We start from the raw sequence: 19,533 nt of genomic DNA, 5'->3' as shown, positions 1-19,533 counted from the left end.
CTCAGGATAGCAATGTAGAGAACTGTAAGATCAACTAAAACAACAGAATATTTATTCACACTGGTTGAAGATGAAGTGCTGAAAATATATAAAATATATAACATTCAAGCAGCTGATGTCATATCAGAGCGTCTTTTAAAAGGGTCAGAAATGCATTTTTCTGCACCAGTTCTCCCTGCTGCTCCTCACAACTGGTTGACACATTGATTCAGAAATAGCCTACTGCAGGTTTATTTGCAAATGTATATTCCAAATGTATTGAGTTTGCATGAGGACCTCACACAACCACACATCGACTAAACCAAACTAGCAGAAGTGAGGTCACCTGGCAGAGAGAGACTGTTGAAGCTTTGGTGTTTTTCTGTCTGTAAGTGGTGAAACTGTTCTCGATTTGTTACCCACTGTACAGAATAACACGTATCAAACAACCGGGGTGTTCACCTCAAGGCCGCCACTCACCTTAGTGCAGGTAAAACACAGTTCCTTACAGGTAAGTTTACATTCAATGTCTTTCTTTAAAAACAAAAAGCTGCCACATGGTCAGAAACCAGCCCCGGCTGCAGAACCAAATCAAAGGGGGGGCATTACATCTTTTCAGGGGGGCGCACTTTTAAAAAATATTGTAATATCTAATAGAGTGTCGTCGTCCCCCCTTCACAAGTACACACACACACACACACACACACACACACACACACACACACACACACACACACACACACACACACACACACACACACACACACGCACACACACACACACACCACTTGCAATAGGGGGGTCTGGGGGCAGTCCCCCAGAAAAAAAAAAAAATAATAACACATAAATGAGGCATTCTGGTGCACTCTGAGGAGAAATAGGGGGGAAAGACAACATTGCTTCAGATGAAAAAACATATAAAAAAAAACAAACAGATTCAGTAGCCTACTGACTGGGGTTCCTATCATTGTAATGGCAAGAATGGCTAGTGTATGAAACTGGTCTGGGGAGCTGTGGCTGGAGAGCAAAAACAAAACTCAGTTTTTAAATCTTTCGCCCTGGACCAGCCTTCAAGGGCCTGATTCCTCTGCTTCACCATGGAGCTCACTGTCTCCTTCCACACTTCTGCCCTATTTTCATCTTTATGTTGATAGCTGGAGCTACTGTCAGATAGCCTATTAATATAAGACCCACACATGCTTTAGCTTTATACTGCTGAATAGGCTAATTGGAGCGGACATGTCCTGAGATTTTCAGCCTTCTATGATTATAGAATAAAACCTTTTACAGCATACACACGCAGCACGAGCACACACGCAGCGCGAGCACACACACACGCGAGCACACGCACACGCAGCACGAGCACACACACACGCAGCACGAGCACACACACACGCGAGCGCACGCACACACACACGCAGCACAAGCACACACACACACACACACACACGCGAGCACACACACACACACACACACACACACACACACACGCGAGCACACACACACAAACACACACTCACACACCTGTTACGGTTCTCCTGCTCAGCTGTCGCTCGTGCCTCAGGTTGCTGCTCTGTCCTACCAGAGGCAGTTTTAGTTTGTGGCGGTGGTCGGAAAAGAATTTCCTAATATCCATTGATATCAGTTTTTAATTAGCCTACACGTTTCCTCTCGCTCCGAGACGGCAGTGTGAATGTAAACAAACTTCCGCGCGTCACTTGCAGCAGCACGTACGCGTCACGTGACACAAGCCGAGACGTATCTGCCATAATGAATTAAATCATAATGAAATATTTGTTTGTATTTTAAATTTTACTGATTTCAGTTAACTGAATATGAATTAATACAATGCGACACACAAAACAAATTATGACTGCTCCCCAAAAAAAATTCAGCAGGAAAAAAAACTCATTGCTCCTCTGACAGCCAATGGGGGGGCAAGGAGGCACGGGCGGGGGGGCACTGCCCCCCTAATTGACCCCCTGACGCCGGGGCTGTCAGAAACTGTTTGCTCCCCATTCCATAATACATCCACGGTCCCATCTCACACCTGCAGCTCGTTTCCTGTCCTACTGCCCCATCTAGTGGTCAAACATAAAAACTACATTATATCTACATCATAACATTATAACTACATTATTATTTTTTTTCTCAGTGTCATGAAACTTATTGAATATTGATGAAAATATCACAATTTTAGACACTGTAACTCTTTCATCCTTCATCATCCAATCACAGTGCAACAACATCTTTTACATTAATAATGTTCATAACATAGTGTCACAGTTCTTTAGAGGAGTTTCAAAATGGCAGAATCTCCTGATCACTGTCCAGAGTGCTGATCCTGGAGCTGCTTCAGCTACATGATGTTGGTGCAGCATCCTCTTCTCCTCCTCACCGTCCTTCAGTCAAAGACAAACAGGAAATAAAGGGTGAAGATGAAACCCTTTCTTATTATATACACTGAGAGAAAAGACAGCAGGGAGAATACTTACTGTTAACAAGCTGAAACCCTGAAATACAAATGAGAGATATGATGTCAAAGAAAGTAAGTGACTTTCACAGAGTACAGCCCATAATATGAAGGACAGGACTGTCACAGGTTCATCCTGACTTCATCACTGGAGGATAACAACATTGTTGCTGACCTTGTATCTTCTTCCTCCACATCAGTCCACAGATGCAGAGAATCAGCAGCAACACAACAACAACAGCTCCACTGACCAGACCGACAGGAAACTCTGAGGGAGGAACTGGAGCCAGAACAAAATATTCACATTGTTGCAGCTGAACAAATCCTCCCATCATTTTTTCATTATATATTTGCATACAACTATCAATTTCACACCTATTCCACACGTAACTTTTGCCACCTTAGAACCCATTATTGTTGTACCTCCCAATCACAGTTCTCTATACTTTATCGTGGGCCTAGAATATGGAAATTATTACCTGTACATTTTTTTTTTTTTTTTTACTTTAATATCTTTACAACAATTTAGGAGAGCACTAAAGTCACTCCAGCTAACCAGTCAATACTTTCCACATGGTCTGCCTATCTAAACTGGGATTACTTTATATTTTTTATCATATGTTTATCAAGCTTTTGTATTGCATTGTACAATGTTAAATCATGTTAAACCATGTTTGTATTTATTGTGTATGAACGGTTTTTGTACCTCACAAATCTACAGTATGCACAGTAGCTTAGAACTGTAGTCGGAGAATGCCACCCTACAAGCCCCTGGAGGGTTTTTCTTTTGGCATTTCCCCGTCACATTGTCTTGGATTTTATATGTTATATCTTTTTTCACTTTTGATATGTGAAAATAAACAAACAAACAAAACCAAGTTGTCTAAGTGATATCTGAAGATACTTGTCTGAAAATTTGGTGCAAAAAACTAAGGGACCTACGGGAAAAAAGGCTCAGAAGAAAGGAAGACCGGCTGATGTCACTCTTACCCATGTTGGTCCTGATGTGAGCTTTGTCCAGTTTGGTGACGATGTCGTCCTTCACTCCAGAGAGCTGAAACACACAGTCGTACCTCCTCCAGTCTTCAGCTTTGACTGATGAGACGTCCAGGTCAACACTCATCTGGAAGGATCCATCATGGTTGGGGAGGATCTCTCCTTGGTCCACGTCCTCATGAAGCTCCTCTCCATCTTTGGTCCAGAACATCAGGGCTCTGTGAGGGTAGAAACCTGTAGCGTGGCAGCTGACTGGAGAGGAGGGAGTCTTCTGGAGGACAGACACTGAGGGAAGATCTGGAGAGAGAGAGAGAGAGACAACAGGTAAGTTAGACTGGTGGTCGTTGGTCTCCACTACATGTTCACACTCACACATTCATCTTCTGACAGCTCCACATAACAACAACAGCATCTCTCTCTTCTAACAGTGAAGAAGTGAACGTGACTTCACTCACACTAACTGTTCACTGACTATCACCAGTCGACTGAGATGATGTCAGAGCACCAAACAGGTCAGTCTCTCCTGATTGGTCAGGACCAAGTCAGGTCTTAAAACAAGGTGATGTCAGACTGAGGAGTGATGATACAGTGGTGATTCAGTCTGATTGGTCGATATCAATATTGTTGTGATCATCAAACTACATCAGGTCATGTGACTCTACCTGTTCTCAGCAGAAAGTTCTTCCCATAGTCCAAGTACATCTTCAGCCACTCGGGACACATCTGAGTTAAGGCGTTCACATAGTCTTCTATTCTCCCTCTGTCAGCATCCCAACTCAGTTTGATGATGTCAGCCTCTGGTTTCAGAGCCGTCCATGTCTGTGTCTTCATGTCCAGTGACAGGAAGTCTTCTCCATCATAACCATACTGACTAAAACCATTAATTTTTCCAGTCTCATCGTCCCATTCACATCCATCCACCCACTGTAAGATGTGGACACCTGAGACAGAGACAGAGACAGTTAAAGGACAGATGATTTCTCCTCTGTCAGATGATCAGTTTTAGACCTTTCTCACAGTCCTCTGCTGCTCAGGATTTAAAAACATTTAATTAGTGATTAATCTACATATAGGCCATCTGTGAGAGCCAGACCTCGGCCTCTCAGTGACATAGTTTATTTATGAAGTGATGAAACACACACTTCTAGTTTTACTTTGAAGAGTCACTGACACTGAATCAGTTGGTTCGTTCAGCAGCAAAACAACATTAAATATAACATAATACAGACTGTACCTACCTCCACTGTGGTTGAAACGCTGCTTGATCTGGTGAATCCTGGATCTTAAAAGAGGCAGAGTCCCAAAACACTCTATGTTGTACCACTGCAGATGATCAGGGTTCTCATCCAATGCTATTTTCATCCAGTTCTGTTTTGGTTGCAGTGTGTTTGTGTTGGTGTCACAGTATCCGGTCTCAATGTCATCAATTGATCCAAGACCCACAAACTCTGGGAGGGTTGTGACTCCAGAAGACAGAGTAGAGAAAAACTTCAGGTTGTGTTCCACTGTAGAAAAGACAAAGTTTTTATTACACTCCTCATAATTGTGATACATTCAGTTAGATTCAGTTGAAAATCCTGTTGAGATAAAAGTGAAACCAAATCATGCTGCAGTGTGACATAGGAGCAAAATCCAGAGCTGAGTAGAAAGTAAAGTGAAGAGTGAAATAAATTTAAACAAATTTCAATATAAATGTGATCCTACCTGCTGATGAACTGTGACAGAGAAGAAGAAACAAAAGTAATTTCTCCATTTTCTTTAGTTAAAATTGTTGTGTCTTCACAAGCGGAGGTTGAAGTGTCCGTGCTCAGGTATAGAGTCTTGCGACAGGTTCAACGGTAATGATTTACAGACTCTCTGATAACACACCTTCTTATATTAACCAAGAGGACAAATCAAGGTCAGAGTCCTCTCTGCCGTTTCATTGATATCATCTTTGTGATCAGTCAGTTCAGTTCCAGTCACCAACTGTGTGAACAGCAGCTTTGTGGCTCCTGATGAACCTGATGTTAACTGGCCCCAGTTCAATGGTTATAAAGACAATACTGCTGCTGCTGCTTCAAGTACAACTACTGCTGCAGACACTGTTGCCTTTAAAGACAGTGTGTGATCAAATGCTTCAGAGTGTAAATTAAGTTCATCATTATCATTATATAAAGATCTTCATGTGAGAAACTATATATGTTTTTGGACTTAAGCAGCAGCAAGCTGAGACAGAGATGTCTACAGAAACAGATCACACTGAACTTTACACAGAAACATGAATCATAAACTCAGTGACAGTGACTGAAATAAGATGGAAATAAAATATAATTCTAGTGGTTATTTGGTATCCATGTCAAATCAAATACACAGCAAATTAAGAAGCATTTTACCAACATATGGCGACACAAACCTTTAAAAAATTAGAGACTTTATTGAAAATAGAAAAAACAGTACATTTGATATTTGAAGGGTACTGCTGATAACTAAAGAAATTTAAGCTGAGGATGTTTTTATCTCTGTTGAGAAACACACTGATACATAAGTAAATAACAAACATTCTGTTTTTGTGTGTTGTTTTTTGTTTGTTTTTTCTGAAAGGTCTGGTAAAAGTCTCTGAAACTAGAGGCAGGTTAAGCAGTTTTTATTATTCATTTTCTTTTTTGTTGTAAGAAAGTTGCGTACGAAAAACGGCTTATTATAATGTGGGAAACGGAGAAAATGTGTAATACAATATAATGCCATCCAACAGTTGTTGGCATGTAGGTTCTAGACCTGTATGAATGTATGTGAATGGGACTAACGGTGTAAAGAAGTACGAACACTGTCAGTCTACAAGTACACTCCCAAAGGTTAAACATTCACGTGAAGAGTCCATGCAGGTTGACTTGTTCCACATGAAGTGTCCCAGTCTTCATCAGCTCTCTGGACTCAGTCTCTCATGGAGCTCAGAGCTGTTGACAGGAGCTGGAAGAGCAGAGTGAACACACTCTCAGTCCCTCCTCCACTTTTAATCACAGCAGATCAAACACAACCACAGGAAGTTTTACTGAGGAAGCCGAGAGCGTTTGGCTCAAATAATAAACTACAACTCAAACTGAATAATGAATCTTCTTCAGCTTCCTGTTCTCAGGCTGATGGTGTTCATAGAGCTGATCACATGGTCTATTAAGATAATATAGACGTGTTATTAATATACACATTGGGCAAGTGGACACATGTGAGAAACATCATGTAATCATAAAAATGTTCTGTTGGTATAAGTTTACGTTCTCATCCTGTTCTAAGCAGAAAGTTGAAAACTGAATGAAACTTCTGCTGCAGCAAAGAGATAAAAGTTTAACTTTTGTTAACATGGAGATGAAAAATGAGAGAAAAGTGTTCACAGTGATTCATGGAGTTAAGATTCTTTGATCATTTAAAATTAAATAAGTTTTACTCACGAGCTGGAGGTGTTCGCTGCTTGGCTAAAAGCAGAGGAAACATTTCAGTTACAGTTGAATATGACTGAAGGAGCGATGCAGAGCAGAGAACTGATGCAACTAATAGATAAAAGCATCAACTGTAACAATCATTAGATCAAGTATCTCTTTCACCTTTCTTGTAAATGATGAATCCACCGAAGACGAAGACAAGAGTGAGGACAACAACCACTGCAGGGATGATGATGACGGACAAGTTACTGGGCTTCTCTGGTGAACAAACATAAATGAATTAGATACTGGCACCGATAAAGGAAACTATTTGTTCACTATCTTATTGGATCCTCATGTGACTTTCCCCTAAAGACGGTCTCTTCTAGAGTGATAGTGCTAGAGCTTGTAATGGTAAATTTCAATATTCCTTTGGTTTAATCACTTGTGACGTCCCTACCCCCTGCTTTCCTCCCAAGGTATCAGAACTCCTTTGTTTGTTACCCATTTGTGTATTCTAATGTCTAGACCTCTTAACATGTAACCCTGCAGGATGCCCCAGGTGTGAAAATACACCCTCGGGGGTCGGTGTCAATACTTCCAACAGACAAAGAGCATTGAAAACACACTGTCTGAGTATTGGACCGGCCCCTGCAGCAGACAAAGGGGTGTGGCATACCTGAGGGGGTGTTTCCTCAGGTATAAGTGTTTCGGTCGCCCCATTGTCTTGGTCTTTTCATCAACATCACCCACTCGGGTCGAATGGACCTTTCCTTGCAAGGAAATAAAATCATGATGGCCGGCCAAGTCTCTATTTCATTTTTCACCAGCAACAGCAACAGAAAATTTCCACGACAATTTGGGGGCTCGGTCCGGGATTCCTCGTGCAATCGTCTGGGATGGACGGCTGGCAGCGACGGGCCAGCCTGGAAAGAGAAAAGTTTTCCAGCCTCCAAACCTCAAAAAGAGGGGAGGGCTGCCACTGTCGTCCTGGATCATTGCCGCTGGAATTCTGCGAACTAAGTCAGGGAAATTTATCTGGTGAGCACTGAAATATTGACATTTTTCATTCTTTTCCTTTAAATTTGGGTTTTAATTTGACATAATATTTCTAACTTTCATTTTATCCACAATTGTGTCTAATCGGTGATCCAGGGTCAAAGTTTAAATACTTTGGGTACTTTTTTTATTGCTGATATAGCATAAATTAAGGGTTTTCGCTTTTATCACTTGTGCGGGCTATACAATATTTTATTATATTGATATACACATCGAAGTGGTCCTTACAGAGACGTCTGTATTGAGTGTTTATCGTGCACGAGCTCCACTGGTATGGGGAGTAAAGTCTCGGTTGAGACAGGGCCTCCGGAGAGTCCGGTTGTGGATATTATGAGAACAAAAGAAATGTGGGAACTAAAATTTTAAATTTGAACGGTAACAAAAAGTGAAATGAGGGAAAAGTCTGTAAATCATGAAATGTTAAAAGAATGTTTACAGATGGCGAAAGCAACACAAGAATTGCTTCTTTAAAAAAAATAAAAAAAATAAAAAAAAAAGAGAAAATTTTGAAAAAGAAAGAAAAATGTAACTCACACTGACACTACAGCACCAAGCTCGTAGATTTCCTTTTCTTTGTTTCCACAGTTGGCAGCTTTGAAGCCTGGATCCTGACCTTGAAGACAACCCACCGATTCATCCCTCAGCCCACCATAGAACTCTACGATACCCAACAAGAGAAGAGAAACCGACTCCTCCAACGTGACACAAAAAATTTCATCCTAATGCATCTGTTCAACTACAAAACTCTCCAGACCCCTCTTCTACAATTGCACACAGACTGTGTCATCCCAATCAAGATACAGCCTTCAACATGCCCACAATTGAAGTGTCAGAACCAGAAGATACAGAATTTGGTTTTCTGTGTAAGGACTTCTACTGACATCAACACAGTCTGGGAACCTGGACAACCCAGTCATGAACGCAGAAGAAGAGGACGTGGCCGACACAGAAAAACTGGGGACATGGACATTGGGTATGAAAACTTTCTCACAAGAACATCATCAACTGAAGCAAACAAAGACGGAGGATGATCGGGGGTTTGTCGAAGGGAAATGGATCCTTGCTGACAAGCTTAACCAATCTGTGAAACCTGAGAAAGGTACTGCACCACATTCACACACCCATGGAGTGTATAGATTATACACATCGCTACAAATTGTGTTTGAACACTGACACTAGTTATGAAAGAACTGAGAAAAAATTATGTGTTGTGTTCATCAGGTCAAAATAGTTACAGATACCATTACCATCCCACTTAAATGTGCAGATGGACCAAATGCCCCATTAACCTGATGGGCAGATACTTGATGTGCAAATTAGGCCTTTGTCTGGTCTCAACCCCAGATGTAGCAAAACAAACTGATCTAATTTGGAGCCAAATGTTTTTCACACTAATTTGTTCACCACACCCTAGACCTGCAGTATGCATATCAATGGAAATTGCAACCCTTAACGGCCTTTTCCAAGCTTGTTACAGAAGCCAGAAAAAACAGTTTTGACACCAGAGGAACTGCATTGAACCTCTTGTGTCACCAGGACCTGATGAGACATTTGAAAAAGGTTGGTTGGGAAAGAGAGTTGATACTGGAGCACACATCAACCGGACAACACAGATGTGCTTAATCATTCTCTCTCACACCAATTCAATTTTGACATGTACACCACAAACCATTTGGTTCTACACATTTACACTTATAATTAGAGGGAAGATTGGGACCCATTTAAGAAAAACAATGTAAGCGCGCAGCCAATTGGCAAGAAAACATCTGATCAATCTAGAGCTATTCTTAAGAGTTTAACATCTGTTGTGCACACTCAAAGAAAATCCAGCTGGTACCTAAAACACTTTTTAGGTTTGTTTGTTTGTTTGTATGTTTGTTTGTTTGTTTGTTTGTGTGTTTGTTTGTGTGTTTGTTTGTATGTTTGTTTTTGTCTGAAACAAGTTAAAACTATTTCAGCCCTACAGGAGGTCCCTAAGACACTGTGGGTTGTCAGTCACTGTGATGTTTGGCCTCATCAAATATGAACCTATTGTGATCACTCCAAAATCAATTAGCTATCGATTTACATAATGCCAGTCTTTGAGTCTTTTAAAGCAGTAGGAGTAATTGTTCCCTGCAAAGACTCCCCAGTTGGCACACCTTTGTTCACCTCTCCACAGCACAATGACTAAAATTCGACACTATGTTTTAGAAATGTCCAACATTACTGTCATAAGATACAATATTTTAAACCCTATCACTCTTTTTCCCCCACCAGATGATGGAAAAGAACATAACTGAATTGCTATTTTCCAACAGGTTGACTCCTGACTGGACCGACAAGAATAACCATTAACAAACTAACAAACTAACTATCTAACCTGATTTGGTTCTTTCTTTTGGATAGATCTGTCACTCTCCTCTTACTATTTTACTCCCACTTTGCTAATGTGACACATGGGTAAAACCATGTGTCAAAAGGGGGGATATTGGATGTGTATGTTTTGTTTTATACAACAGATGCAGCAAGTGAAAATCAGCCTTTTCACGACCAGCGTCCACACCACTCCATGATTTCCAGCTGTGAAGATGGTCACTGCAGGAAGGAGCCAACAAAGGAACCAGCTGTGAACCAGAGCAACACAAAGAGGAACTCCATGGAATCAACAAGGACCATCCAGACGCATAGGTCCTTCTCCATCACACCTAAAAACTGCCAGAAGTGCTGAGGAGCAACGCAGGCCTGATGGCCCAGAAGAAGATGATAGACTCCATCCAGCACAGCTGAGGAGCAGTACAGAACCAACGGTCGATGAGAAGATGACAGACTTATTTTAGGTCAGAAACGACCACCACAGAAGAACAGTGTGGCCATAAATAGGATGCCCAAGGAATAAACCCAAGAGGATTACATCAAAATTTTACTACACACACCATAGCCCTCAACAGCCAGAATTCCACTGTCGTGTGTGCAAAAGGACTCCTACCCTTGCCATACTTCAACTCCATCCATGAACATTCTGCCTACCCAAACCCACCACAAATAAGAAACTGAACCATGGCCAGACACTGTTCCATGCTCCTACCTTAAAAAAAACAAAAAACATTTGTTCGGTGGAGGAAACAACAACAACTCTCCTTGCCCCTTTCCACTCCCATTTTCACTTCTCCACTTCTTTCTGAAGAACACGTGGACAAGATTTGTTGGTGCCCTCAGACACCAAACTACAGAGCCACATAGACAATTGAGAATCTTGAGAACTCTACAGAAGACATACCCCTGCTTTCACAAGCAATGACTGCAATAAAGTTCAAGATGTTACAGAATCGTGTTACACATAACTACGTTCTGACTACATCAGGAAACCTCACTATCATCAATGGGACTGAATATTACACGTTTATTCAAGTTAACGATGTAACTTGACATGAAACAACATATGACGCGTGAAAATATTACAATCGATTACATAACATAGACACCACAAATTCATTTGGAAGATTGACAGAAAGTCAAGTTTCAGTAGGCTGTCTAACATTTTGAATTTGTGCTTGTTTTGGTAATCACTTGTTTTGTCAGTACGAATTTTAAATCTTTACATTTGAGAACCACATTTTAGATAACCTTCTATTACAGACCACCCTACCCCTCAATGTAGAACAACTTGTTTAGAACATGTTTAGAATTGACATAATTTTAAGTTTTCTTTACCCTAATCGTTTTATTGTAACTGATACCTGTTTTTCCTGACTATAATTTCTTATTTTTTCAACTTTTTTCTTTTTCTAGCAACTGTAATGGCGATTAAGTTGTGACTTTTTCTTGTGTGATTAATGAATAATCAAAAGGAGGAATTGTAATGGTAAATTTCAATATTCCTTTGGTTTAATCACTTGTGACGTCCCTACCCCCTGCTTTCCTCCCAAGGTATCAGAACTCCTTTGTTTGTTACCCATTTGTGTATTCTAATGTCTAGACCTCTTAACATGTAACCCTGCAGGATGCCCCAGGTGTGAAAATACACCCTCGGGGGTCGGTGTCAATACTTCCAACAGACAAAGAGCATTGAAAACACACTGTCTGAGTATTGGACCGGCCCCTGCAGCAGACAAAGGGGTGTGGCATACCTGAGGGGGTGTTTCCTCAGGTATAAGGCTGTCTTTACACTGCATGGTTCAAGTGGCCCAATTCTGATTTTTTTCCTCTCAAGTGGCTCAGATCGGATCTGTAACATGAATGTGTAAACGGGACAAATGCGCATTGAATCGGATATTGTCAGATCAGATTCAGGCCCCCGTTATATGTGGAAATAAATCAGATACAAATCGAATATCTGCATCTGCAGTCTAAACAGACAGATCGGATCTTTCCTGGCAATGCGTGTCATACGTCATCAATGATAATATTAATTAACAAGCCGGTGCATATTCTCATTTGCCCAGGTCATAGTATTTCAAAGGAGGTTAAATCGAAAGCAACTGGACTTAGTTATTTGTCTAGGAAGACGTTTCACCTCTCCAAGAGGCTTCATCAGTTCATGTACGCATCTGACTAAGGTTAAAAGTGTCAGCGGCGGTGGCCGAGGCTAAGGTCCCCCCCTCTAACCTCACTTTTGAGGAGAGGAAAGCAGTGACGGCTCTGAGCAAAGACCAAAACATTACAATCCTCCCAGCAGACAAGGGTAGATGCACAGTTGTGCTCAATACAACTGACTACCAGGCTAAGATATCTACACTACTCAGCGACTCTAACACTTATGAAACTCTGAAACGAGACCCGACCAGTGGCTATAAAAAGAAGGTGATAGAATGTCTACAACAATTACAAAAAGAAGGGGTCATTGACAAAACACAATACTACCGGCTTTACCCCCAGGACTCAACCCCATGCCTATATGGACTCCCCAAAATCCATAAAGAAGGGTCCCCGCTCAGGCCCATTGTCAGCAGCATAAACTCGGTCACTTACAACATAGCCAAACACATTGCTAATATCTTGGCTCCTTTGGTGGGAAACACCCCACACCACATCCAAAACTCTATAGACTTTGTGGATAAAGTCCGGGACATAAAAATGGAACCAGATGACACTATGGTATCCTATGACGTGACTTCTCTTTTTACCTGTATCCCAACTATGGAGGCTTCGGCCACAGTAAGAGAACGACTCACACAAGACAACTCCCTGCAAAACCGAACAAAACTCAAACCCGAACATATTTGCCAGCTTCTGGATTTGTGCCTGAACACCACATACTTCCAGTTCAACGGCAAATTTTACAGGCAAAAACACGGCTGTGCCATGGGCTCACCAGTATCCCCTATTGTGGCAAACCTGTACATGGAGGAGGTAGAGAAAAAGGCTCTAAACTCCTTTGAAGGAACAACACCGAGCCACTGGTTCAGGTATGTGGACGACACATGGGTTAAAGCAGAAGTAAGTGGTCCGGTCGTTTTCGCTAATGCTGCGTTCCAGGCAGGCTTTTAAAATCGTAAATTACAGCTTCAAGTCACAACTTACGACTTTGTAGCGTTTCAGGCAACCCACTCGTGTTTCTCCGACCTGTTTTACCGGTGAAAGTCACTATAACGGCCACTCGTAACTTCCGACCGGTGAACTCGTACCAGATCGAACTGGTACGACTTCACGGTCGGAAAAATACGAGTTTCCTTGAACGCACCATAACAGTCCTCGTCCCTACGTCGCCACATTCACGGCGTCCCTTGGCTGCACACACAGCCCTGCATGCCGTTCTCTCTCCTCATTGGATAAAAACTGTAGGATACGATAAATGTTTTCTCCTGGGCTCAGAGCAGAGCAGAGTGACTGACAGACCCGTGTTTCAGACCAAACACTCTATGTAAGTGATTGCTGTCGGAAGATATAACTATTTAAGACTTATATTAACACAAATATATCACTTACTTCTGCTTTAAAATCAAAACCAAAGAGGTGCAAGCTTTTACCGAACACATTAACTCAGTGGACAAAAACATCAAGTTCACCAGAGAGGATGTCAAGGACAATAGTCTGCCTTTCTTAGATTGTGACGTCCATATGAAAAAGGACAGGAGCCTCCACATTGGGGTATACAGAAAACCCACACATACAGACCAATATCTACTTTTCGACTCTCACCACCCTCTGGAACATAAGCTTGGGGTTATCAGAACTTTACAACACAGAGCTGATAACGTGCCCACCAGCTCACAGGCCCAAGGGGCAGAACACAAGCACCTGAGAGGCGCCCTCACAACTTGTGGTTACCCTAGCTGGACCTTTGTGAAAACTGCAGCTGCTTCCAGAAAGAAAACCAGCAAAGTGGTTGAGAAAGAAAGACAAAACAAGAGAAACAACATAGTCATTCCATGTGTGTCTGGAGTATCAGAAAAACTCAGGAGGATCTTTAACAAACACCGTATCCCTGTGTATTTCAAACCCAGCAACACACTCAGACAGAGATTGGTACATCCCAAGGACAGAACACCACACACCCACAAAAGCAATCTGGTGTATGCAGTCCAATGCAACGAGGAATGCAAAGACCTCTACATTGGAGAAACAAAACAACCACTGCATAAACGCATGGCCCAACACAGGAGAGCAAACTCCTCAGGACTGGACTCTGCTGTCCATTTACATCTCAAGGAGAAAGCCCACTCCTTTGAGGACAGCAATGTCCAAATCCTAGACAGAGAGGACAGATGGTTTGAAAGAGGAGTCAAAGAAGCTATTTTTGTAAAAGTAGAGAAACCATCCCTCAACAGGGGAGGTGGCCTGAGACACCACCTATCTCCAATTTACAATGCTGCCCTTTCATCCCTTCCCAGGAGATTCAACAATCTAGCCTCAAAGAACAAGCACTGTTCACAAGTGGCAAGTGGCTCCAACGACTGTCGTTATAACACAATAGGGCACTAACGAAGTCGAAACCAACCTTCCATCAAAGGCAGTCATTTAAACGACTGTCGTTGGCACTTGGAGCACAAATGGGAACCAGTGACATCATCACCCTTGTGAACGCCCACACAAGAGGTTAAATAGTGAGTCTCCACACCAGATAGTTGGACCAGTCCCAGCCTGGTCAGATGCGTACATGAACTGATGAAGCCTCTTGGATGAGAGGTGAAACGTCTTCCTAGACAAATAACTAAGTCCAGTTGCTTTCGATTTAACCTCCTTTGAAAAAATATTAATTAACGTGCTCACGCGTCTCGCTGAACCTCTAGCCTGTGATTGACACATGGGGCTGACCTGGACTACCGTGGCCAGCTGTAGTTTCATTTTCGTGGTGTTCGCGCATCTGTTTTTTCCCCCCTCACTAATTCTTGTTTTCATATAGGCCTACAGTAACATTCAGGGAGTGTGAAAAAAGAGAGCGCGCAAGATAAACACCAGATTTCACGTTTTCCTACCGGCAAAAACTGAACCGAGCCGATAAGAAATCAAGAGAGGAAAAACAAACAATGTAGTACACAAATGTGTCCAAGAGGCTGTCCCGTCCTCACTACGTGAGCGACGGAGGATCGAACGGTGGCACAAGTGTCACCGTCAGCTGCTCATCTCACAGCAGCTCCGCTCCACGCAGCCACTTCACTAACTTTATTTTGTAAGGACAGACGTTCACTTCGTAAGTGACATGTTGGATATAAACTCTGAACACCAGACTCACCTTCGTTTAAAAATATTATGGAATCATAATCAAAAAAAAAATCACTAGTTTATTTCCAGCGTGTTGTTTCATGCAAGCACAGCAGGTGTAAATGCAGATTATCAGATATGGGTCACTTCTGGTAGAACATGTAAATAGAAAGTCAAAAAAATCAGATATAGGCAACAAATCAGAATTGGGCATCAAGGCCTGCAGTGTAAAGACAGCCTAAGTGTTTCGGTCGCCCCATTGTCTTGGTCTTTTCATCAACATCACCCACTAGGGTCGAATGGACCTTTCCTTGCAAGGAAATAAAATCATGATGGCGGCCAAGTCTCTATTTCATTTTTCACCAGCAACAGCAACAGAAAATTTCCACGACAAGCTCAACAGCTGATGTCTCTCTTACCCATGTTGGTCCTGATGTGAGCTTTGTCCAGTTTGGTGACGATGTCGTCCTTCACTCCAGAGAGCTGAAACACACAGTCGTACCTCCTCCAGTCTTCAGCTTTGACTGATGAGACGTCCAGGTCAACACTCATCTGGAAGGATCCATCATGGTTGGGGAGGATCTCTCCTTGGTCCACGTCCTCATGAAGCTCCTCTCCATCTTTGGTCCAGAACATCAGGGCTCTGTGAGGGTAGAAACCTGTAGCGTGGCAGCTGACTGGAGAGGAGGGAGTCTTCTGGAGGAGACACACTGAGGGGGGGACTGGAGAGAGAGAGAGAGAGAGAGAGAGGAGGAGTGATAATAGTGGTGATTCAGTCTGATTGGTCGATATCAATATTGTTGTGATCATCAAACTACAGTACATCAGGTCATGTGACTCTACCTGTTCTCAGCAGAAAGTTCTTCCCATAGTTCAAGTACGTCTTCAGCCACTCAGGACAAATCTGGGTGTGGAAGTACTCATTCTGTTTTATTCTTCCTTTCTCAGCATCCCAACTCCGTTTGGTGACGTCAGCCTCTGGTTTCAGAGCCGTCCATGTCTGTGTCTTCAGGTCCAGTGATATGAAGTCTTCTCCATCATAACCATACTGAAGAAAACCAGTAACTTCTCCAGTCTCATTGTCCCATTCACATCCATTCATCCTTTGTAAGATGTGAACACCTGAGACAGAGACAGTAAAAGGACAAATGATGTCTCCTCTGGTCAGATGATCAGTTTTAGACCTTTCTCACAGTCCTCTGCTGCTCAGGATTTAAAAACATTTAATTAGTAATTTATATCTGTAGGAGAACAATCAGAGGACTGAATTTTGTGATTTATATTATGGTTGGTTATGGTTTATAAAGCCTATTGTTAGGCCGGACCTCAGCCTCTCTGTGACATAGTTTATTTATGAAGTGATGAAACACACTTGTAGGTTCACTTTGAAGAGTCACTGACACTGAATCAGTTGGTTATCATTGTTCAGCAGCAAAACAACATTAAATATAACATAGTTCAGACTGTACCTACCTCCACTGTGGTTAAAATGCTGCTTGACCTGGTGAATCCTGGATCTTAAAAGAGGCAGAAACTCAAAACACTCTATGTTGTACCACTGCAGATGATCAGGGTTCTCATCAAATGCTTTTCTCGACCAGGTCTGTTTTAGTTCCAGTGTGTTTGTGTTGCTGTCACAGTATCCTGCCTCAATGTCATCAATTAATGCAACAGCCACAAACTCAGGGAGGTTTGTGTCTCCAGAAGACAGAGTAGAGAAAAACTTCAGGCTGTGTTTCACTGTAGAACAGACAAGGTTTTTATGATAAATATAAACCTTCACTCCTCATAAATGTGATTTATTCAGTCAGATTCAGCTGAGAATCCAGTTGAGATAAAAGTGAAACCGAATCATGCTGAGCAGAAAGTGAAGTTAAGAGTTGAATAAATATTTACCTGCTGAAGAACTGTGGCAGAGAAGAAGAAGAAACAGTAACGTCCTCATTTTATTTTATTTTATTTTTAAACATTGCTGTGTCCTCAGGTTGAAGTGATTGAGCTCAGTACATGGTTACTTCCGTTTTGTTTTGCCAAACTGGCGACTTTCTCCCGAAATCTCCCGACTTTCCAAATCCTCTTCTTGGCAACTTATTTTGTCAAACCCCACTAGCGACAAATATAGCAACTTTCTGGTGTTTCTTAGACTCTGACGTGAGAGCACGTAGCCTACCGTAACCTACTGTCCTCAACGAGCACCGGGAGCTGCCGTGAGCCCCCCCGCCTGACAGACGGACAGAGAGAAGACCCACTTCACTCCGTGTCCCGACTGCGAGTGAATCGCGCTTGCGCAAAGAGTACACACACACATGTGTTAATGAAAACTTCTGTCTTTATCTATAAACTCCCTAGATTTCTCCACAAGGAACTGTACTTTACTTCATTTAATCCAGAAGTGGAGCCCTAGTTTGCATCTCCTGATTCTCTCTCATTTCACAAATAATGCAGGAGGAGGAGTTGTCCTGAATGATCCACAGCAGATTAGTTGGGACTCATCTGATTCACACCCGACAGACTGTAGCTATAAGTCTGAAATGGACCTGATCATTGCAACATAAATCAGAATCAGAGTCAGTCACTTCCTGTCAAACAAGGAAGGATATGACCATCCATGACTATAATGTGAGTCTTTCATCCATCCATATCCTCAGGAATTAAAAAATCTTGATGCTTTCTACAGGGAAATAAATATGCAACACAGGAATTTTCCTCTTACATCCAGATATCATTAATTTACATTTAGATGTGGAAATTCTGAAACACCACTTTATTTTCCTACTGAACAATCAGATCCCAAGTCTGAGACAGAGTTTTAGTCGATGCAGGTATAGAAACATCACACTGAACTTTACACAGAAACAACTGTGATGAACTCAGTGAAGCTGATTGACAGTGTGTTTAATTAGGTGGGTGATTCTACCTCAGTCTAAAGACGGATTGGTTATAGATGTGTGATATATTTATTTCACATTTATGTACAGATCTAAATATCAGGGATGCAAACAGCGCGCCGAAAAGCGAAACTCGCTTTTTTCATGACCAATTAGGTGACTTGTGTGAATCGTTCAGATCCGAAGAGTTTTTGTTTTTGAGAGGGGGGGGGCTCCTCAGCGTCTCAGCTGGGGTCAGTAAAATGTTTGGTAGCACTACATAATACGGCCCGCGACTTACAGCGTACCTACCGCTCTCTTGCCGCGTAGGTTGCCGCTTATTTCACACAAGTACTGAGTAACTGCAGCTCACTTTCCCCCGTTTCCCCCGTGCATTTACAGTGTAACTAGGCTGCGTCTTAGCGCGTAACTTACATCCTGCTTCACACCAACTTCCACAGAAGTACAGGGTAACTCTCGCTGTTTTACAGTTTAACTAGGCTGCGTCTTGGCACGTAACTCCTGTCATACTTTACACCAAATTACACAGTAACTCTCGCTCACTCCGCCACTAATTACCCCGCATTTTACAGTATAACTAGGCTGTGTCTTAGAGCGTAACTCCCGTACAATTACGTCCTACTTTCCCCGGACTTACAGTGTAACTCCTGCCAGGTACATTAGAAATTAAATAGTCTACTGTACAATATGAGCAGTTGCAATCCATGTTTTCCAAAAGTGTCAGCAGCGACATTTCACCTCTATTTCAGAGATTTATTATTCATTATTTAATTGTATGGTTTGGAATAGGTGAGAAATGGGTATAGAGTGTGGACATTTTCCAATACAGTAACAGGCTGGCTGGTAGCAAACTTACCTCTCTAAAATGCACATCTATGAAAGTCTATTTCTGTCATCCAAGGGCAAAACACAAACTATACAGTAATACATCCACAATAATGAGTCATTCGGAGAGTTAGAAAATGTTTTTATTATTTATTAACCAGAAAACACATGACACATCCACATCCATGATCATTCATAAACTTTAAGTACAGTAAGTACCCTACTGTAAGTGAGCACTGTTACCCCTCCTTAGTCTGCACCTACACAGTAGCTGTCATGCACCTACACACTACTT

General features: G+C 42.0%; 2 protein-coding genes across 2 annotated transcripts in view; both read right to left on the bottom strand.

Annotated features, from left to right (window-relative positions):
* Positions 1 to 2,112: 2,112 nt before the first annotated feature.
* Positions 2,113 to 19,533, bottom strand: part of LOC146978017 (major histocompatibility complex class I-related protein 1-like) — a 28,191-nt gene continuing 10,770 nt past the window's right edge. Inside the window, exons 2-6 of the mRNA XM_085790805.1 lie at positions 4,111 to 4,389; positions 3,443 to 3,745; positions 2,628 to 2,732; positions 2,475 to 2,492; positions 2,113 to 2,381 (exon numbers count right to left, since the gene is read on the bottom strand). Of these exons, the coding sequence (XP_085646931.1) occupies positions 2,374 to 2,381; positions 2,475 to 2,492; positions 2,628 to 2,732; positions 3,443 to 3,745; positions 4,111 to 4,279 (603 nt within the window). The 5' untranslated portion in view covers positions 4,280 to 4,389 and the 3' untranslated portion in view covers positions 2,113 to 2,373. The remainder of the gene's footprint in view (positions 2,382 to 2,474; positions 2,493 to 2,627; positions 2,733 to 3,442; positions 3,746 to 4,110; positions 4,390 to 19,533) is intronic.
* LOC146978018 (major histocompatibility complex class I-related protein 1-like) lies at positions 7,010 to 18,135 on the bottom strand. Its single transcript, XM_085790446.1, has 5 exons — positions 18,129 to 18,135; positions 16,999 to 17,265; positions 16,369 to 16,647; positions 15,945 to 16,247; positions 7,010 to 7,122 (listed from the first exon to the last, which is right to left on the bottom strand). Exons 1-5 carry the CDS (start codon positions 18,133 to 18,135, stop codon positions 7,010 to 7,012), a joined length of 969 nt encoding a protein of 322 aa, XP_085646572.1.

Source organism: Trachurus japonicus, chromosome 11 (genome assembly GCF_045865225.1).
Source record: "Trachurus japonicus isolate A0001 chromosome 11, Traja_1.0".
NCBI classification, from domain to species: domain Eukaryota; kingdom Metazoa; phylum Chordata; class Actinopteri; order Carangiformes; family Carangidae; genus Trachurus; species Trachurus japonicus.
Note: the sequence above shows the minus strand (reverse complement) of the source record. Positions and strands in the feature narration are given on the sequence as shown.

What these genes read in the sequence shown, in the direction of transcription:
- LOC146978018 (XM_085790446.1), bottom strand. An exon ending in GCATTTTAACCACAGTGGAG is followed by an intron (nt 16,648 to 16,998) that starts GTAGGTACAGTC and finishes TCTCTGTCTCAG; the next exon opens with GTGTTCACATCTTACAAAGG. An exon ending in GAACTTTCTGCTGAGAACAG is followed by an intron (nt 16,248 to 16,368) that starts GTAGAGTCACAT and finishes CTCTCTCTCCAG; the next exon opens with TCCCCCCCTCAGTGTGTCTC.